General features: G+C 38.5%; 1 protein-coding gene across 1 annotated transcript; it reads right to left on the bottom strand.

The window, feature by feature from the left end:
- Positions 1-1,952: 1,952 nt before the first annotated feature.
- Positions 1,953-19,738, bottom strand: SRSF12 (serine and arginine rich splicing factor 12). The gene is made up of 5 exons (XM_049897225.1): positions 19,577-19,738; positions 10,144-10,250; positions 8,691-8,792; positions 8,204-8,345; positions 1,953-3,433 (listed from the first exon to the last, which is right to left on the bottom strand). Exons 1-5 carry the CDS (start codon positions 19,639-19,641, stop codon positions 3,064-3,066), a joined length of 786 nt encoding a protein of 261 aa, XP_049753182.1. The 5' UTR covers positions 19,642-19,738; the 3' UTR covers positions 1,953-3,063.
- Positions 19,739-22,623: the final 2,885 nt, after the last annotated feature.

Genomic DNA, 22,623 nt, shown 5'->3' on the forward strand with positions numbered 1-22,623 from the left:
CAGTTGTATCTCAAACATTACAAATAATATTTAAAGTCCCAAAACTAGTAACTTGCATTTTAATATATAAATTAGAGCAAATTAAAAGTTATCTCTTTAAAACAGCATCATTCTCAACTGCATGTAACCTCAAATGCTACCTTGGGTGTTAGAGAAAGAGGTAGACGCCTCAGTTTTGGCACTGAGGGTATCCACGGAAATGCTCCTATTGATCACCATTCCTTTCTTAATTTAAAAGAAAAAAAAAAAAAAGGTAGGAACCACTGGTTTGCAATATAAATAATAAGAATCCCCCACCACCACCACATCCCCACATAAGTTAGCCCAGCAACACAAGACTAAATCCTAGGCTCCAAATAAAGTTTTGGGCAAACTCCCTCCCCCATTATGTGTTATGAGCCACAAAATAGAACTCCAGCCTTTCTGCTAAACAAATTTGTGCATCATTCATGGGGAGAAAGAAAACAGAAGCAGCTGATAGTGGCCATCTTTATTTTCTTTGATATTAATTTATCCCCTATAATCTTGAACAAATGGAGGTAGGTAGTATCTCCACATTAAACTTTGGAAGTACCTAATACATATTCTTTAATAACAGATGTCTGAAATAAAAACATTTGCTTTATTAACAATCTTAGCCTAAGTATCCTTTCTTAAATCATCCAAGAAACAAAAGAGAACCCTAGAATACAGATATTCCCCGAAGACAACTTTCCAAGGTACCCAGCACAGCTGCCAATCCATTTTCTCCCAGAATCATAGAACCCATTTTCACTGAAGCCTACAGTCAATTCTTTTTCAAATTCTATTCTCCCCTTCCCCTATACAAATTTTCTTACCCACTGCCATTAAGTTGATTCTAACTCACAGCAACCCTGTAGGACAGAGAACTACCCTAAAGGGTTTCCAAGGCTGTAATCTTTACAGAAGCAGACTGCCACATCTTTCTCCCGTGGAGTAGCTGGTGGGTTCCAACTGCCAACCTTTTGGTTAGCAGCCAAGCACTTAACCACTGTGCCACCAGGGCTCCTTAAAATTAATTAAGCACATATCTGTCCAAGATTTCTTTCTTCCTATAAGACACATCATAGTAGTTAGGGAGGGGCACACTGCAGATCAGCTCCCCACAGCTCCAAAACTTAATGGCTATGTAACCTCGTACATGTAACTTATAGTTCCCTCATCTGCAATAGCATTCATAAGGTTGTTGTGATGAAATAAATGAGTAAATAACATAAAACCTACAGAGCAACACCAAGCACAAAGTAAAGGCTCAAAAAAGTTTGAGTTATTATTCCAGATTTTCCATCAAACCAAATTATTACCCTCCTAAGCAGCCTTGGGATACAACAGAAAATCAAATCAGAGGTAAATCAAAGGATTAAACATATTCAGAAACATTGACTTGTTAACTTTTTACTAAGAGATGCTAACTTGTTAATGCAGAATAAAGACACTATAATCAATTCCTAGTTATTATAGAAAATTACTGCATATACATGTGTGAACCCAAACATTAATATGTCTTATTCTTTCTTCTGGCTATCCTTGAAATTTTCAATAGTGCCACATAATTTTATAATTAAATTGTATTAGAGCTAAACATTTCAGAGACTTGTAGTTTTGAAATAAATTTTGCTATGATTAAACAGAGAAATCTATTCAGAAAGTATAGTCTACACAAATTTATGGTACTTGTCCAAATATTACCAGTGTACAAATTATTTTAAAAAGTTGTTTCTTACACACAGCATCATCTAAAATGCAAAGAAAAAAGGAACTTGCATTCAAAACAAATAGAAGCAATACTTGCTTCCATATGCTAAAAAATGTAAAAGTTTTTCTTAAGCATTCTAGATATAAATATTAACTGTGTAAGCTGAGAACTTTTAATAATATAATTCAACAAGGTACACAAGGAGAGTTCTATAAATATATCTCCTACAATAATCATATGCAAAAACCATTTTATCACAAGTACTACCAAAACCCTCTCTGTAAAACATAAACTACAAACACATTTTTAAAGAAAAGTTCTCAGTTATAACACCTAGAAAAGCAATAAATATCAACAAAGTTATTTCATTTAAAAAAAATTAAGGGAAGTGTAACATAAAATCCAAATTCTGCAAGGTGTTTTTTGAGGATGTAGTCGAGTTTCATAATACAAGGTACTAACACTGTTTCAAAAATAATAATGAGACTTATTCTGTACAATTTCAAGTCTTAACCTAGAGCTCTAAAACAAAAAAAATTAACAGATGAAAAGTAGGTATGTAGAAATAATGGTATAAAATATGATTTTATATAAAATGTACCACTTTGCAAATATGTAAGGCTTAATATGAATATTTCTGGATTGTGAGAGTTGTGCACTGTAATTTTTTGAAAAGCAGTCTTAAACCATTCAAAATTCAGTATTTCTAAAAGGCTCTGACATTTCTAATATGGGCATGGTACAGAATGCAATTTAATATGAATTTTTCTATGTTGTTCCACCCAATAAAATTAAAACTTTCTGTGAGCTCAGAAGAAAACGGATCTTTGAATGCCTGGTTATCTACATTAATTCTATTTTGATATTAGTATTTTGTATTTTAAACTAATATTCAACAGAAATTGGCCCAAGTTGAAACAGAAGACAAAAAATAGACACAAGGTATCAAACAGTTTGTCTGCTCTATGCAATTATATAGTCACAGTTAACTTTTTACAGGAAAGTAGAAGTGCTTTAAAGTAAAAAATATTTTTGTAAAAGGTATTACTAATACTTAATATCCAACTAGAATTTTCTAAAATGGTTCCATTTTATCCATTTCCTGTTTAAGTACCTTCTGCCACAACATAAAAAAAAAAAAAAGTCCACGAAATAGGTGACATCAGACACATAATTTATGGCAAAGGGCCTTTAAGTTGAAACCAAATCTACAGAGATTTTATTTCTTGCATATGCACAAACTAGTTATCAACTCACAATTTCTGTAAGCCTTGAAGAATTTTTATTTAACATAGTAAGAGGCTTAGTAACATATTAAAGACTATATAGTGCTCTTCTGCTGCTGTTCACCAACTGTTTTTATGACGATAACTCCGAGATCTGGAATGTGATCGAAAATGAGAGTGTTTTGCTGTTTGTGCTTTAGTTTCAGAATTGGTGTACCCTTTGGGAGATTTACATGGGGATCTTGCTATGGAGTCAGAATGTCTTCCATGTGATCTTGATTTTGTTCCTAAGCTAGTCTGCTTTTGAGGTGAACTTGATTGTGATTTTCCTATTGACTTGGACCTTTTTTGTAAGGACTTGGACCGTGACCGTCCTCTAGAACCAGAATTTCTTCTTGGAGTTCTTGATTGCCTTGCTGAGGTAGACCGCCTTGGTAGTGATTTGGAACGAGATTTAGACTGACTGTAAGAAAATCGCCTGTGTCGAGACCTGCAAACATTCATAATGTTAGGGCATATATTTCACACAAGAACAGTTTATAGGTTATGCAACAACATTTTCAGGAACTTATACAAATATATAACAGTAGTTATATTTTTATTACATACAGAAAAATTAATTATTCTAATTTTATTATGCATGCTTTTGGTTCAAACATAAGTAATAAGCCTGTAATTTTATACTCAAATACATAACCAAAAGATTTTTACTTTGCTAAACATATCTTAAGATATGGATCAATTCTAAAAAATATTGTACACATTTAGTCTGGGTTACATAACTCTTAAGAGAAATGAAAATCTGAAAAGAAAATAATTTAAAGTTTATAAAATAATGTTTAAAAAAAAGCAGAAACCTGGATATAAGACATCTGGATTCAGCTGATAGAGTAGCTTATACTGGACTAACCTTCCCATAGAAAACAGCTAGAAAAAAAGAGCTAGACAAAATTTATCAACAGTTTTAAGGTACTGGAGAACAACCAACAAAAGCAGAACTTCAGCAGTTACAAGCCTTGGCTTTTTTACTAAGACCATTTTCCAAGTGACAGCATGAGGGAACAGACCAAGCAAAAATGGCTGGGACTCGAGGGGCAAAATACCAGATAACGAGGGAACTACAGAGAAAAAAATCCTAAAATTCTCAAGTCATGGGCCATATTCTCAGCTATGCATCATGTGAAGAAACTCCAAGAGGCCAAAAGAGAACAGCAGCTAAGGGATTCAAGAACTGAGCTGAAATTTTATCAGCCACAGTGCTGAAGAAAGTGGCTGGAGTTCAAGTCCCCAAAAGGTAGAAGCCTTGAGCAACAACCCGGAAGGGTCACATCCTAGGTATAAGGGCCATGCCCTAGAATTAATACAAAACCAGTAAGACCAGCCATAACAATGCCTAAAACTAAGCCTCGACAGGATCAAGGTGATCTGTCAGTATGCTGCCTATTAGAAGAAAACTACTTTCTTTGGAGGATTATAACAACACCCAGAGCCTCTAAAATTTCTTATTCACAATGGTCAACATCCAAAAAAAAAAAAAAGGAAACGAGGCATGTGAAAAAACAGGTAAAAATGACTAAAAACCAAGAAACAAAAAGACAAAAGAAACAGACCCAAAATGATGTCGATACTGTAGTTATCAGACAGGAGTTTTTGAAATTACTTATCAATATGTTTAATAATATAAGAGGAAAAGATGGACAAAACAGATGAAAAGGTGGAGAACTTCAACAGAAGATTAGAATCTACAAAAAGAACAGAACTGAAAATATACAATATCTGAAATTAAGAATTCATTGGAAGGATTTAACAGCAGCCTGGATATGGCAAAAAGCAGAAATTGTAAATAGAGACAAAGATCATTACAAAAACATCCTACTGAAACACAATGAGAGAAAAAGAATTTTAGGAAATCCAGAACTGAGAAAACTGAGCATAACAGATATGTGGGAGATAGCCACAAGGTCACGAGGAAAGATTGAATGGGACAGAAGCGATACTTGAAGGGACAATAACCTGGAATTTTCCAAAACTAATGAAAGGCATCAACTCAGTTTCAAGAAGCTCAGCAAATCCCAGGTAGAATAAATACAAAGAAAACTACATGCAGCACATCATATTTAAACTGCTGAAAATTTAAATTGAATTTGAACACCTTGGAAGCTAGCAAAGAATAAAGGACATATTTACCTTCAAAGGAGCAACAATTAAGGCTGACAGCTGACTATGGATGTCACAAAAAAATAGAACATTATTAAAGAAGGAAAGAAAATCCCTGATAACCAAGAATTCTATCCCCAGCAAAAATATCTTTCAAAAAATGAATGTAAAACAAAGATGTTTTCAAGCAAACAAAAGCTGAGAGAATTCACTGCCAGCAGATCTGTACCATAAGAAATACTGAAGAGAATTATTTAGGCTGAAGAAAAATGATCCCAAATATATGTATTAAAAAAAAAAAAAAAATATATGTATAGAACAATAAAATAAAAATATATGTATAGAACAATAAAAAAAGAATGAAGAAGGCTGGAAAAGAATAAATACAGTGAGTCAATTGAGAATCCACTTGGAAGAAGTTTGAGTAACAAATTTTGTATTTAATCAAATAATACCTTTCCTTCTACATCAAGTGAAGCAGAGTCAGCTAAGCTACCTTGAGTAGTTTTGCTCTCCAGCTATTTTCTTGTAAAAGGAGTTAATCCCATTCCAAGAAAGAGAGAATTTTGCTTCTCTATTAATCAGATCTATTCTGGAATTTTTAAAAAGTCATTTAGAAATTACTAAATTTCATCCATGTTATAGACAGTTGTAAAAAACAAAATGGGAAAATTGCCTCTGAAATAAAAATTTAACATAGAAAAAAACTGGATGTTATATTTGAACTAAAAAAGGCTGAGGGACAATTTTAACATTGTTCATGAACATTTACGGTTCTAATATATATATTAATTGACATAAACTCAACAAAGATTTATGGAATACCTATATAAGCCAAGGACTATTGCTAAGTGAGGGGAATATAAGCATGACCCTAACAAAAATCACTGCCCCTCAAAGAGCTCATAGTCAAGTGACAGCAACAAACTAGCTTTTTTCTACATACACTGAAGGCAAAATAGGAGACTTCCTTTTAGTCCAAGGTAATACCACATATAGTGTATTTATTTATATATAAATATTGGTATATAAAATATACATATATACAAAACCTGATCCTTATGAATACCTTGTGAAGTAGGTTTTATTATACAGTTTTACAAATTAGAAAAACTGAGGTCAGGGAGATTAAATAATTTGCAACGGTCTTACAACTAGGACAGTGCAGAGTTCTGCAAGATGTGGTCCTTACTATTCTGATACTCCACAATGATAAGAACAAGTCACTTTGTTTTTCTCCAGCCAAGTATTATACTTTACTTCCACTAGAAGGCAGAAAATGATGTGAACATCTACCTCTTCTAGATCATTCAGGAGAAAAAGTCATCAACTAAGACCCTAATGGATTTGGCAACAACTTAAATTCTTAATGAATCAAAATGACAATTTCTTTTTTCTGCAAACTAAATCTTTTTCACCAAGTCCAGTGGATATTATTCAGTAAGTTAGGAAAGTGTTACTTAGGCCCAAGAATACACCTACTTTGATATACAGATTAAAATCATTCATTTTCTATGAAACAATCGTATCACTAAACTTATATTAAACTAGATTATGCATAGACACATATAGTATTTATTGTATATTAACAGTAATCTGAACTGTCAAACTTCACTCCCTTACAATATCTATGTCCTCTGTGAAGCCAGAGTATTGTAATTGGTACTGGTGCTATTTCCCTGTTTCAGGGCATGTAAATTAAAAAAAAAAATTTTTTTTTGTTTTGTTCCTGCCACAGCTTAAGTTCTATAAATGTTATTTTGTATTTGAGTATAGAAACTGAAATAACACAGTCTAAATCTAAAAGAGCCAATCAATGGAAAAATAGCTCACCCTTAGCAATGGGACAAACTGGACTATTTTCCATAAGGTACCAGCGAGTTTTATATTTTTACACTACCAAAGAAAGTATAATAAAAAGGATCATGTCCCAGAATATGCTATGGCTGTTTCTAAATATTTCTTCTTGACTTGAATTCTCTGGGCTTCTAACAGGAGTTTAAGTCTTCTACCCACCTTCGTGCCTCCCCAAGGACAGGCCAAAATCAAAGCATTTTGATTCGTACCGGAGGGTTACCAATCTGATACATAAGACTGCAGGCTCTGAGAGGCTACATTTTCTAGCCATCAGGTTTTTTGAATATTAAAAAGTCACAGAACATGGATGTGGTTCTCTCTTTCTACCTCCCTCCCACTTGGCTGGAGTGGTGGGAGTCAGGCCACTTCACTGTCTTGTTTTCAGAGTTAGGGACTTGGGGCAAAGACTCTTTACTATATTGGATTTTTTTGTGTCGAGTGCCTGGGAGTTGAGCAATGGAGGGGTGGAAAATGAAAGAGAGTAGCCCTCGTCATCAACTTTGATATAAGCTATATGGACCTATCTAGCTTAGGTATACTACATGTAGTCTAGGACAGCTCAGCCTTTTACTCAGAACTAGGATACTGGTATAAATGCTCATTATTCTTTACGAACAGAATTCACCTTCAAATTCTAGATGCCTATGAAAAATTACAGCACTAAAACTCAATAGGATAAATGTTTAAGATTTTAGGCAATAATTTTAGTTACTATTCCAATAACTTCAATAAGTAATTAATATTGCAATTTACTATTATTCTAATAGAAACAAACTCCTGGTTAGCAAAATATTTGGTAACTTGCAGTATCTTTTCACAAGAAATTTACAGTTTTTTAATGTCTTCTTTCAACAAAACGGTCATACTTGGAATTTTTGATATTTACCTTTTATCCGTAAATTTACAATAACTTTAGCCAACCTCCTATCACAATTGACTGTATTATATTTCTTATAAGTTTAGCCATTATCAGAACTCAAGAGTCTGAATTATTAGGTTCATTTAGGTAAAATTTTATTTATCTAAAATTCCACTTTATTTGTCCAGTATGTATTTTTTCTTCAGCAAATATTACCTTTTGATTAAATCTATCATGAAATAAAAAAAAACTGAAAGGTATTCAATGAACCCAAGTTAAATAACAATACATGATAGAGTAAAATGACTCAGGTAGCCTGTCTTTAAACACTCTTTAAAATGTTCTATGAAAAAAAAAGTTTGCAATCGGGTTGTATTTTGTACTCACTCTTTAAGGCTATCAGACCGCCTCCTGTTTCTTCCCCAGGAAGAACTTCTACTTCGAGTTCTCCTTTGGCTGGGACTTCTGGATCTCCTATGATCACTTGGAGAACAAGGGTGACGTTCTTTTGATTTCATTTGGCCTGGTGCTAGAATATGAAAAACAATACTTATAACAAAGTTCATCACCTGAAAACCTCAACAGTAGTTACTCAACTATTATATTCTGTCATTAAAAAAAATTTTTTTAATTAAAAAAATCTGCCACTGCTGAAACTTTCTGCTGAATAAACAAAATGTAATGTTTAGCTGGAAACCCTGGTGGCATAGTGGTTAAGTGCTACGGCTGCTAACCAAAGGGTCGGCAGTTCGAATCCACCAGGCGCTCCTTAGAAGCTCTATGGGGCAGTTCTACTGTCCTACAGGGTCGCTATGAGTTGGAGTCAACTCGACGGCACTGGGTTTGGTTTGGTTTAATGTTCAATTACACTTACTTTTGCGATCACCTTGTGCAAACTGTATTTCGATTTGACGGCCACATACCCACTTTCTATTGAGGTTATAAAGAGCATCTTCAGCATCACGAACATCTTCAAATATGATTAGCTGTTAAGGACACTCTGAACATCAGATATCAAGTAAAAATATCATTTTAAAACTATTATTCATATGTCCAATGAAATTAACAGGAAAAACAGTTTATATCTCTAGTATAATATGAATAACCAGAAAAAAATCTTCCACTTTTTATTATGAAAGCATGCCCCACTATGACTTAAAAGAGTGAATCTAAAAATAAAAAGAACAGAAACAAATGTGTGACTGTACTTTTAATGCATACATTAGCGTAGGTGCGGGCTGCATGTATAATTTGAAACACTGTAAGAACTAATTCCAACATTCGCTAGCATTATAAAATAAACTGTTTAGGACTCACTCCCTTCTTTCAGATAAAGGATCCATCAGGTTTTTCACTGAAAAATCTGCATGCAGAAGCCTTTATTCTGATATTAAAATTACTCTTTCATTAAAAGGCTTTAATTATGACATTTAGGAGAAATTATTTATTATAAACAAAACTACACACACACAGCTAAGCTAAAACATATTTTCAAAATTGGTTTAGTTCTTTAAAAATGATATTTACCTTTGAACTTACCACTTTAAAAATACCTTAATCTTTTTTACTATTTTAAGCATAAAAAAAACAAAAGTAATCTGCAAACATCTGGAATTATATAAACCGGTTTAAAGTACCTCATTAAGCTCCCTTATCTACATAAATTATATATTAAACCTTCTAACTAATGTAAATTAGCTATATAAAAAATATATTTTTATATTAAATTATACAATAAATATACGCATTAAAAAAATTTAAAATATAACTATTTCAGGAGGCTGTTCACTGGTTTAAGTTTTTCAAAAAACAGAAAACAGAAAAAGCTCAAGAAATAAAAAATGAGACTGGCAATTACCTCAATGTCACTTGATCTTGAACCTTGACCTTTACTTTTTAAGGCTTGCAAAATAGACTTTATAAGAGATGCAGAAACAGCAAAATCAGACTTGGCTTTGACTTTGGAACTCTGTGTATATGTAGGAAAGTCAAAGTCTCAACCTGGTGTTGGTTTTGTCCCTTGCTTGACAAAAGACTCCCCCTTCTTCCAGGTCTTTATATCTGTGTCCACCCTCTGTCTTTACTTCTCTATGCTTGAACTTTAGGTGCCTTTCGTCTTGCCTGCTCAGTTTATGCTCGGATTCTAGCTAACAGGATGGTTCAAACTGGGGGGTGGCTTGCCAGCTACTGTGGCCTGCTTTAAATTTTCTGAGGTAAAGAAATAAACACATTGAATCAGGCAATATTAATTTCATATGCTCCTAAATACATACAAGTATATGCACATGTATGTAGCATATTCACATGCATACATTAAAGTAAAGGATATTGAACGTAAGCAAATCCTCTTGGGCGGCGAGTGTAGAAGTCAAGTGGAATGTAAACGTCTACTATAGGGCCGTATCGACCAAACTCACGTCGCAAGTCCTCAGGCCTGAAGTGTTTTAGAAATAAGGCAAAGAAATATGAATAGCTAGATTAAAATATTTTGCCTGCAGAAATCTAGCTGACACTTCCAAAAGAAAGAACATTATGTAGACCAGCATTAACTAAAATTGTCTCTCATAAGAATCACCTAGGTTTTGAAAGGAAGAAAGAAAGAAAAATGAACAAAAAACCCCCAGATTCTCAGGGTTCTCTGTTAGAGATCTGATTCAGGAGGGCTCAATTAGGAACTGGAAATGTCTATGTTTCTAAGGACTCCAGGTGACTGCTGTGTTTAGTCAAGTTCAGGAAACACTGAACCAGCACTTCCACCTTTGAAAGTTATTCCTATCACCAGCCTTTACAATTGTCAGTATAAAGAGTTCCAGTCATTAATTGTTTCATTAAGAACGCATTCATTTGCCTGACTATAATTTCACATTTATGCTAATTTTGCTCTCAGATAACAAAAATTAAATTCAGCCAATAAAATAAGCTTCTACCAAGGTCACTGAACAATTTGCGTATGAATTACTGAATGGGAAACTAATTTACTATGTAAACTTTCACCTAAAGCACAATAAAATGTTAAAAGAGGTGGGCTTGGCAGAGTGAGGAACAGACCATGAAAAGCCTAGAAGCACACAGGGCTCACAGTCTAGAATAGCAGCCCCCAGTGCAGAGATCATCTCCTGCCACTAGGTGCCCCCATACAGAACTCACCCACTGGAATCCAACTGGGCCTTGCATGGAACTCAAACAGTAGGAGGTCTTCATCAAGGGGCATAATATATTCAACCAACCAACCAACAGCCATCTAGTCTATTCCAACTCACTGAGAACCTGTGTGTGTCAGAATACAACCATGCTCCATAGGGTTTTTGATGGCTGATTTTCAGAAGTAGATCTCCAAGCCTTTCTTCCAAGGCACCTCTGGGTAGACTCCAACCTTTCAGTTGTCAGCTGAGCACATTAACCTTTTGCACCACGCAAGGTCTCCAAATTATATCCAGGCCACTATTTATTCATTTGGAGGACCTAAGTTTCTTCTTTCTTCTGGGAGACAGGATAGGAAAACTACAACAAGAACTGACCAGTTACCTAGGAACTCAGCTACAACCCCCAATAGCTTCGGGGGTCTCTGTGTGCCTTAGCACACAGCACTATGTAAAAAGCACTGGACCTGGAGTCAGACACACCTGACCTTGCATCCAGCTCTAATGACAATTTTTTTTCTAATTTTTCTAAGCTCAGTGATAATGCCTATTTCATGGGGGGGGGGGGCAGACTGAATGATATGGCATGTGAAAGTATCTAAAGCAGCATCTGGCTATTTTTCTCTATATCAGCAACCCACTGTTCTGGCATTACACTACTGCAATTTGTAATTATTTTATTAGTTTGTATTTTTATTATTATTGCTGTTGTTTGTGTCCTTCACCAGACTATAAAATCCATGACAGCACAGGCCATAGCTGTCTTGCTCACATGTCCCTAGAATCTTACAAACAGCAGGTACTCAATAACGGTATTTTCAAAAAAATTTAATTCATGCAAACAAAAAGGGCTTCTAAAGAAGTCCTAAAACTATTTCTCAGGTTTAAAAAAAAAAAAAAATGGATCCTAAAACTGCCCCAAAGCAAAGAAGGCAGGAACGGACAGAGAAACTGGACAAATGGACACAGGGAACCTGGGGGTGGAAAGGGGTAGAGCTGACACATTGCGGGGATTGCAACCAATGTCACAAAAACAATGTGTGTATAAATTTTTGAATGAGAAACTAATTGGCACTGTAAACTTTTGCCTAAAGCACAATTTAAAAGAAAAAATGGATCCTTTACTACTAAACATGAAGCAAAATAACCACTATATTCCTAAATTTTACAAGGATCTTTGAGCCTATGTGCCTTCTTGTCAAATTTAGGAATACAGTCGTTATCCTGCTTCATGTTTAATAGTAAAGGATCTAGTGGTTAAGTGCTACAGCTGCTAAACAAGAGGTCAGCAGTTCAAATCCGCCAGGCGCTCCTTGGAAACTCTATTGGGCAGTTCAACTCTGTCCTATAGTGTCTCTATGAGTCGGAATTGACTTGACAGCAGTGGATTTTTGGTTTTGTGCCTTCTACTGTGATAGGTACTGAAGAGGAGATACCAAAGATATACATGACACGGTATTTGTCTTCATGGAGCTACAATTTAACTGAAGAAATAAAATACGTACAACAATAGCTGACAATTATATTGCACTCACATGCCAGGAACTGTTCTACAATCAGTTCTCACAACAACCCTACAACTGTTTATAGATGAGGACACAGACAGATCAACTCATGTCAGGTCACTGAGTCAGGAAGTGACACCACTGGAATCAAATCCGCTAGGCTGACTAGTCTGTGATCTTAGCTACTATATACCACTGCCTTACAGCGATCTCAGGGTTTCAGCATCCTTATAAGCATCAAACGTGGCTCAAAAGAAAAATGAACATTTCATAACATACTCTACACAGAAAAGGCTCAAAGATAACTACAAAGAAAGAAGCCAGATACAAATCTACAGTAAAAAAAAAAAAAATCAGAGCAGTGGTTGCCTCATTTATTTTTTTTAACCACAGATTAGTATTGCCTCCTTTAGAACTTCATGTAAATGGAAAAATACAGCATATACTGTTTTGTATCTGACTTCTTTCACTTAGTAGAATTTTTTTAAACATATATATATTAACTTTATTGTGGTAAATTATATATAACAAAGCATTTGCAATTTTAACCATTTTTAAGTGTTGTTATGGATTGAATTGTATCCTCCAGAATTACACATTGTAAATCCTCACCCTTTTACCCTTGGACGTAACCCCATTTGGGAACAGGGATATCTTTGTTATACTAGTAAGGTCGTGTCAGCGTAGGGTGTGTCTGCCTAATATTTTTGAGTCATCGTGCTGTTGCAAGTGTTAATAGTTCAAGTTCATTTCTTTTTATTGTTGAGTAGTATTCCTGTCTTATTTATCCAGTGTTGCTATAACAAATACCACAAGTGGGTGGCTTTCACAAACAGAAATTTATTTTCTCACCGTTTAGGAGGCTGCAAGTCTGAAATCAGGGTGTCCGCTCTATGGGAAGGCTCTGTTGGCTCTGGTGGAGGGTCCGTATCTGTTCTGAGCTTCTGCTCCTGGGTGATCTTCATGCAGCTTGACATCTCTCTTTACGTCCCCAACCCTAACCACCACCACTCCCTCCCCCCGCCTCTGCTTGCTAACTTGCTTTTAATCTCTTTTATGTCTCAAGAGATTCACTCAAGATATACCCTACACTAGCCCTGTCTCGGGAAGCCCTGGTGGTGTAGTGGTTAAGTGCTATGGCTGCTAACCAAAGGGTCAGCAGTTCGAATCCACCAGACACTCCTTGGAAACTCTACGGGGCAGTTCTACTCTGCCCTATAGGGTCGCTATGAGTTGGAATTGACTCCATGGCACAGGGTTTGGTTTTTTTTTTTTTGAACCCTGTCTCATTGACATAAAAAAGACAACCCATTCCCAAATAAGATTAAAACCACAGGCAAAGAGATTAGGATTTACAACACATATTTTTGGGGGACATAATTCAATCCATAACAATTCCATTATATGAATATACCACAGTTTGTTTATCCATTCTCTGTTGATGGACATTTAGGTGGTTTCCAATTTTTGACTATTATAAATAAAGGCGCTATGAACATTTTTATATATATGTTCATGTAGATACATACCGCTATTTTTTTGTTGTTGTTGAATACCTAGAAACAGAATTGCAGGGTCAAAGGGTATATATAAGTTTAACTTTCATGAAAATGCCAAACAGTTCTGCAAAGTGGTTGTACCATTTTACACTTCTACCAGCAATATATGAATTCCAGTCTTGCCAATCATTGTCAACACTTGGTGATGTCAGTAAATTTTCACTACTTATTGTTTGCTGTTTACAGAAATATAATTTTTGTAAATTTATCTCATATTCTGATAACTTGGTAAACTCATTGTTAGTTATAGTAGTTTTGTTAATTCCTTGGTCTTTTCTTTGTAAACAACCATGTTGCTCAAGCACTGGATCCGGTTTCACTACTATTCAACTTTTATGTCTTTTTCTTGCCTTGTTGCCCTGGCTAGGTCCTGCAATAAAACGCTGAACCTAAAACAGAGGTTCCCATGCTGTGGAAAATTCCACTGCCTTAAGCAACTTGCTTGGCATGCCCCGTAGCTTCACATTAGAATCCTGGTTCCTTTACTTGGCATGCCCTGTAGCTTTACATTAAAATCCCAGTTCCCCTCTCCTTAACTGCTGCCCAAAACTAGAGGAAACTGGCAGAAACTAGTTTAGGCACCATGCTGACATTCAGGATAACCTTTTATAAAGACCTCATACACAGTAACTTCCCCACCTCTGGGTGGATTTTCTGAACACGTGACACATGAAGTTATATGTAAAACCCATTGTGCCTGCATAGTACGATTAAGAATGTTGCCAATATAACTTGTATGAACTTCCTATTTCTAAACCCTTAAAAGTAACCTTCCCCTCACCCTCACTGAACAGTCTTGGTGGCAGCAGCTCTGACTGTTTCCTTTCCTTGCGCAATGAAATAAGGGCACCTTTCCACTTTCCCACCTCGGTCTCTCATTTACTGGGTGAGGTGAGTCACACTGAGCAGAACCTGGGGTATCCACCAGGCAACAAATTGATGTGGTAAGAGTGGACATTCCTGACCTTAGGGGGAAAGCACACAGTCTTGCACCATTAACTACGATTTTAGCTACAGGTTTTTGATAGATGCCTTTTATTAGGCTGAGGAAGTTCTCTTCTATTCCCAGGTTGATAAGACTTTTTTATTATGTTATTGAACTTTTTCAAATGCTTTTTCTACATCAACATCAAACATACAGCCTCAAATACATAAACACAGAATGCTACTAGATATGTCCAAGAGAAGTATTTGATTGCTGTTCTCCAACCTAACATGATGTTATGTATCAAGATGGGAATGCTGCACTTTAGATTTGGACATTACTTTATTCCATTAGCAAACCATATTTGGCAACTTTTAAAAATTACAAGGCAAAAATATTAAAAAATTATTTTTCCTGATCCAACTTGTTTCACTGATAAAAAGAAAACAGAAACTATAAAAATTTAAAGCTTATTTATAAATCTTTCTTTAGTTCTTGTGATCAACTTCCATTCCTATCAAATTTTCTTGTCTTGTACTTTATATATATTTTAAATAGCTACCACAAAGAAACATTTTTTAATAAACCTGTTGTTGTTATAAAACATTCTTATTAAATAAAATTTGAATATCTGAAAATAGAAAAAAGCAGCCAAGTCCCACACCCAACTGGATTTCTTTCATCTCATCTTCCTATATGTAGTTTTTTTCTTCATTTTTATAACTGAAATCATATTGTACACACTATTTTTATGTCCCTATTTATTTTAACATTTTTATCCCAATGTTTCTCTTATAAACAAAGTCTTAAAGCCAATTTTAAATGTGTCTAGGTGTCATACTGCCAGCTAACTTGCACCACGGTACAAAAAGGCTGTTAATAAAGGTTCGGTGTGATGATTCTACTTTTATAACACCACTCATCAGCTGTGCAATCCTGGAAGATACTTAATCTAAGCCTCAGTTTCTTGTCTGTGAAATGGGGACAATAAAGAACAGAGATTATAAGATTACTGTGATAATGTAATAAGACTACCTACATAAAGCTTTTAATATCGTGTCTGGCACATGGTGAGTACTCAGTTAAATGTTAGTTATTTTTATTTCATTAATACAAATTAACCTCTTCAATTTTGCTTGCCCTCCAGTGGCAGCACTAAAAAGTGGTGATTAAAAGGAAAAGCAAATCAGTGAATCTCAATCATTGTCTCACTCACTCAATGGAAGATTAACTGCATTAGAGGTTAGGTGTCACCCACAGATGTGTTTTATTTGGCTTATCCATGTTTATACATTAAAAAAAAGCGTTGAACCATATAAAATTGCAAATATTTTATTTAAAGTTTTTAAATCTACAAAAATGAGAATTTCATACCGTCATGGATTGCATTATGTCCCCCAAAAACATGTATATCAATTATGCTAGGTCATTATTCCCAGTATTGTGTGATTGTCCACCATTTGTCATCTGATGTGATCTCTCTATGTGTTGTAAATCCTATCACTAAGATGTTAATGAGATGGATTAGCCAGTTACATTGATGAGATCTACAAGACTACAGTGTTTGAAGCCAACCTCTTTTGAGATATGTAAGACAGAAGTGTGCAGAGAGACATTGGGGAACTCATACTACCAAGAAAGCAAGGCTGGAAACAGAGCACATCTTTTGGACCTGGCGTTCCTGTGCAGAGAAGCTCTTAGTCCAGGGGAAGATTAACAACAGGGACCTTCCTCCAGAGCTGACAGAGAAAGCCTTCCCCTGGAGCTGACGCCCTAAATTTGGACTTCTAGCCTACTAGACTGTGAGAGAATAAACTTCTGTTCGTGAAAGCCAACTACTTGTTGTATTTCTGTTACAGCAGTACTAGATGACTGAGACACGTGTGATTCAACTTAATGCCCATATTTGGAGACCCAGATTTCTGACTTCTCCTAGTTGGAATCTGCATTTCTAACAAGCTCCCAGGACGTCATACATAAGAATCACCTGGGGAACTTGTTAAAATGTAGTTTCTGATTCAGCATATCTGGCGTTGAAATCCAAATTCTCAACAGGGAACTTGTTCAAAAGGCAAATTCTCACCAAGGGTTCGGACTCCAAAGAACAAGTTCAAAGCCCTACTTATAACCTGACAGCTTCACTCATGGTATATTACCCTGGCTGGCCTCTGTGACCATTCAAATTGGAAGCTTCTCATTTTTTGGTACATACACTGGAGACGCTTAATGTTTATTCAGTTTTCAAGTGGTCTGTTTAACTGTGAGTTTTTTTTTTTTTTATCCTGGCCAAATTATAAATTTTGCTTTCTTTTCCCCATGTAATGTATGGAAACCCTAATGGTGTAGTGGTTAAGTGCTACAGCTACTAACCAAAAGATCGGCAGTTCCAATCTACCAGGCACTCCTTGGAAACTCCATGGAGCATTTCTACTCTGTCCTATAGGGTCGCTGTGAGTCAAAATCGACTCAATGGCAAGAGGTTTTTTATGTAATATATTGATAAACAGGTTGAGAGAAGAAATGCAAATACTAGCATAATCTTTTAAATGTTAACTAAGGTTCTCTGGGGTCCTGGTGACACAGTGGTTAAGTGTTTGGCTACTAACCAAAAGGACAGCAGTTCAAATCCAGCTGCTCCCTGGAAATTGTATGGGGTAGTTCTACCCTGTCCTGTAGGGTAGCTCTGAGTCGGAATTGACTTGAAGGCAATGGGTTTGTTTTTTGTTTGTTTGTTTGTTTAATTACCCAATTCAGTCTATAGTTGTGAAATACTTATTTGTATGGATCAGATAAAAACTTAACATTTACCCCTCATAGGCAAATCATGATGATTACTAAAGTCCCTGGGTGACACAAACTGTGTTCAACTAACCTAAGAGTTGGGGGTTCAAACCCACCCAGCAGCACCACGGAAGAAAGGCTTGGCGATCTGCTTCCATAAAGACTGTTGTTGTTAGCTGCCTTCCCGTCAATTCCGACTCATGGCAAACCCCATGTGTTACAGAAGAACTCTGCCATAGGACTTTCTCAACTGTAATCTTTACAAGAAAACCCAAAAACCAAACCCACTGCCATCAAGTCGATTCTGATTCATAACGACCCTACTGGACAGAGCAGAACTGCCCCATACGGTTTCCAAGGAGCGCCTGGTGGATTTGAACTGCCGACCTTTTGGTTAGCAGCTGCAGCTCTTAACCACTATGCCACCAGTGTTTCCAATCTTTATAAGAAGCAAATCACAAATCTACCTTCTCTCTGTCTTTCATGTCATACAAGAACACTTATCACTGGAGCCCTGGTGGTGCAGTAGTTAAGAGCTACGACTGCTAACCAAAAAGTTGGCAGTTCGAATCCACCGCTCCCTGGGAACCCTATCAGACAGTTCTACTTTGTCCTACAGAGTTGCTATGAGTGGGAATTGACTTGATGACAATGGGTGCAGTATCATTGGATTTAGGGCCCACCTGGTTAATCCAAGCCTCCTCTTCAACAGAGCTGCTGGGTGAATTGAACTGCCAATGTTTAGGTTAGCAGCCCATCTGCACTTAGCTTGCATCATCCATTCCAGGCAAGAAAATCCTTTGGGGCCATGAGTCGGAATAGACTAGACACCAACTGGATAAGCAAAGGGAGGGTTGAAATGCAGGCTCCATGTATTGGTAGCTGTGTAATCTCAAGTAAATCATTTAAACTGAGCTTCTTTCAACCTTCCCTTACCTGTTGTAAGATACTACTCCATACCTAGAAAGGTTGCGGGGGGCAGGAGTAAATTGAGTGAAGCAGTGAAAATGGCTACTAATGCGCCCCCTTCTCCCTGTACCTATTAAGGGAAAAAGTGCTGTACGAAGTCATTCCTTAGGGCCTCTGCTTAGGCACTATGTAGACAGAATTCTCAAAGAGAAACGGAGGGGACTGAGAGCATCAGAATCAACCAAGGAAGTCTATCCAAACCACATTATAATGGGTGTTTATACAGTACTCAGAACTTTAAAACGCATAAATCTCACTCACTTATTTCTTTATATACGGAATAAAATCGTGTAAAGACTAAAATTTAACCAGCACCACCTGTAAATCGACCAGAACCGGGAGAAAGGAAATAGTAAGGCCCAAGGTACGCATTATTTTATAGTACGTTCTCATCATCCCCAATTCCTTTTCACCTGGAGGAGTAAATCGCGCGACTTTATCGAGGTCCTCGGCAGGGCACGGCGACAAAGGGGCTGAAACGTGGACACCCACCCGAGCGGAAACACTCACTGCTGGAGAAGGGGAGGGACCTCGGCCACCGCAAAATGTGCATTCTGCGCTCCACGGACGCGCGAGGAGAGGATGGGCCCGGGCCCGGCGTGTGCGGTGCTGAGGACGCGCAAAGCGCCGCGGGGACGGGCCGCTGCTCTGAGCCGCGCCGAGGCTGAACGCCAGCCGGCAGGGCGGAGGCGCGAGTCCCGCCCAGGCCCTGGAGTAGCCCGAGGACTCGCACATCCCCCGGGAAAGGCGCCTCGTCCACAGCACGCGCAGGCCCCGCGGGAAGGCGGCGGGCTGACCCGCCGGGCCTCAAGTGGGCTCCGCAGCGCGACCGTTACCCCGCCCCTCCCCCGCACCCCCAACCTGCAGCCGCCGCTGCTCACCTGGTGGCGTCCGCGACGTTCCTGACAAACAGGGAGGTGTTGGGGGGCCTCGTGTAGCGAGACATGACCGCTTCCTTCGCTCCCTCCGGGTCTGCCCGCGGCCGCCGGGCTCGCTACGTCTCCCGCTGCCGCCAAGCAGCTCCTCCGGCCCCCCGCGCGCCCCCCTCCCCTCGGCCTCGGCCCCGCCAGCGCGCAGCCGCAGAGGCCGGCGCCGAGGGGGCGCTGTGCGGCGCGAGCGGGTCCGCGCGGCTGGCTGGGGGCGGAGCCGGCGCGAGGAGCCCAGTCCGGGGGGCTTCGGGGAGGGGGCTGCAGAGGTCGGGGGTGTCAGGAGGGCGGAGGCCGGAGGAGGCGTAGGCGCTGAGGCAGGGGATCCGGGGGTCCAAGGAGACCCGGGGAAGGGGACGCGGAGGGAGGCTGTGTCGGGTGGGGGGCGGGCGGGATGAAGGAGGTAGACCGGATTCACGAGGGTCTGCGGACTGAGAGGGCAGAAGGCGTTAAACCGCCAGATGGCCTGGCCGCCTTAGGAGCCTCTTCGTCACTGTATCTTCAGCCGAAGACGTTGACAATTGTTAAGCCTCCTGCACCACTAGTCTTGAGCCTTACGCATACTAATTTAGGTCTCTCTCTTTTTTGGTGTTTTGATTGTTCACTTATTCCCACTCATACTTAGGGCATAGCATTCAAATGTGAGTACTTTCATTCAGATACTTATTGAGCACCTGCTGTATGCCAGGCACAGTTCTAGGTGTGGGACACAGCAGTCAGTGAACGAAACAGGCTAAATTCCAACCCTTATGGAGCTTACATTTTAGAGCGGGCATAGACAATGCACGGATGAGTACATGATATAGAAGAAAGCCATTAAAATGCTGTGGCAATTAAGCAAATGATTTCTGCCCCCTCCAAATGTTGTAGCCTAGACCCTTCTAGTTATGTTTCTGCCTTAAGATTTGCACAAGTGGTTGGCAGAGCCCTTGACTTAGGGTTGGTACAGTAACCAGGTAACTCAAGTATTAATAGCACCCCCCTTGGCAGCAGTCAAGAAATCAAAAGACCCATTCCATTGGGTAAATCAGCAAAAGTCCTCTTCAAGGTGGTGAAGAGCAAAGATGCCACCTTGAAGAGTAAGGTGTGCCTGACCCAAGCCATGGTATTTCCAATTGGATCATATGCATCTGAAAGCTGGCCAATGAATAAGGAAGACCGAAGTAGAATTGACGCCTTTGAATTGTGTCAGCGAAGAATATTGAATATACCATGGACTGTCAAAAGAACGAACAGATCTGTCTTGGAAGAAGTACAGCGAGAATGCTCCTTAGAGGCAAGGATGGCGAAACTGCGTCTTACATACTTTGGACATGTTGTCGGGAGGGATCAGTCGCTGGAAAAGGACATCATGCTTGGCAGAGTACAGGGTCAGCAGAAAAGAGGAAGACCCTCAATGAAGTGGATTGACACAGTGTCTGCAACAATGAGCTCAAGCATGACAACCATTGTAAGGATGGCTCAGGACCGGGCAGTGTTTCGTTTTGTCGCACATAGGGTCACTATGAGTCGGAACCAACTTGACAGCACCTAACAACAACCCTTGCACTCTCAGAAGTGGTCTGGTTTGGAGGATAAATGATATGGTGACCCTACCTAGCCCACAGCCCTCTCAAAAACTGTAAGATGGTCCCAAAGTCTTCTGGAACAGTGGTCATTTATTCATTCAAAAACAAAATTGCTACAGCACCCATGAAAGCAGCAGTCAAGAAATCAAAAGACGCATGGCATTGGGCAAATGGACTGTGAAAGACCTCTTTAAAGTGTTGAAAAGCAAAAATGTCACCTTGAGGACTAAGGTGCACCTAACCCAAGCCATGATGTTTTCACTTGCCTCATATGCATGCGAAAGCTGAAGAATAACGCCTTTGAAGTGTGGTGTTAGCAAAGAATATCGACTATACCATGGACTGGCAAAAGAACCAACAAAGCTGCCTTGGAAGACATATAAACAGAATGCTCCTTGGAAGCAAGGATGACGAGACTCATATCAGGAGGGGTCAGTCCCTGGAGAAGGACATCATGATCGGTAAAGAAGAGGGTCGGCGAAAAAGAGGAAGACCCTCAACAGGATGTATTGACATAGTGGCAGCAACAATGGGCTCAAGCATAGCAACGATTGTGAGGATGGCACAAGACTTGGCATTGTTTCATTCTGCTGTGAATAGGGTCGCTATGAGTCAGAACAGACTTGACCACACCTAACAACAAAAACAACAGCACAGCAGGCACAGAGCTAGGCTGGAAATACCATGACTGAGGGGGAAAAACTAGGATTCCTGTTTTCATGGAGCTTACAATGTGGTAGGGAATTAGAATCTAATAATCAGACTAATGAAGATACAAACTGTTAAGGGCTCTGAAAAGAACCATATGATGTTGAGACAGGACCTTATGGATGTGCAGAGCAGAGTTAGAAGGTCAGTGAACTTTTCCCTGAAGATGTTTTGGAGAGAGATTTGAAGAATAAAGAAGAAGCAATTTGTGCAGTGGAACAGAATGCGCAAAGGCCTTGAGACAATGGGGGAAATGAAAAAGCAGAAGCACAAAGCTGGAGAATAGGAGAGTGAGACTGGAAGAGCAGACAGGGGCTTATCATAAAATTTTGGAACGCTAAGTTACTAGTTTCCTAGGGCTGCTGTAACAGATTACCACAAATTTAGTGGCTAAAAAAGAAATTTACTCTTTCTCAGTTCTGGAGGCCAGAAGTCTGAAATCAAGGTATCAGCAGGACCAAGCTCCCTCTCGAAGATCCTAGGGGAAAATTCTTCCTTGCCTCTTCCAGCTTCTGATTGCTGTAGCTGTTCCTTGGCTTGTGGCTCTAATATCTGTCTTTGTCTTCATATGGCCTTCTCTGTGTTTTGTCTTCTGTCTCATAAGGACACTTGTCATTGGATTTAGGGCCCACCTATTTACTCCACATGATTTCATGTTGAGATCCTTAATTATATCTGCAAAGACCCTTTTTTCAAATAAAGTCACTGGTACTGGGGGTTAGGACT

This window comes from Elephas maximus, chromosome 1, assembly GCF_024166365.1.
Source record: "Elephas maximus indicus isolate mEleMax1 chromosome 1, mEleMax1 primary haplotype, whole genome shotgun sequence".
Taxonomy (NCBI): domain Eukaryota; kingdom Metazoa; phylum Chordata; class Mammalia; order Proboscidea; family Elephantidae; genus Elephas; species Elephas maximus.

Coding starts and splice junctions, on each gene's coding strand:
- SRSF12 (XM_049897225.1), bottom strand. CDS start 19,641: ATGTCTCGCTACACGAGGCCCCCCAACACCTCCCTGTTTGTCAGGAAC. Junction 8,346..8,690: donor TGCACAAGGTGATCGCAAAA/GTAAGTGTAATT, acceptor TTCATATTCTAG/CACCAGGCCAAATGAAATCA. Junction 3,434..8,203: donor CGGTCTGATAGCCTTAAAGA/GTGAGTACAAAA, acceptor GAATGTTTGCAG/GTCTCGACACAGGCGATTTT.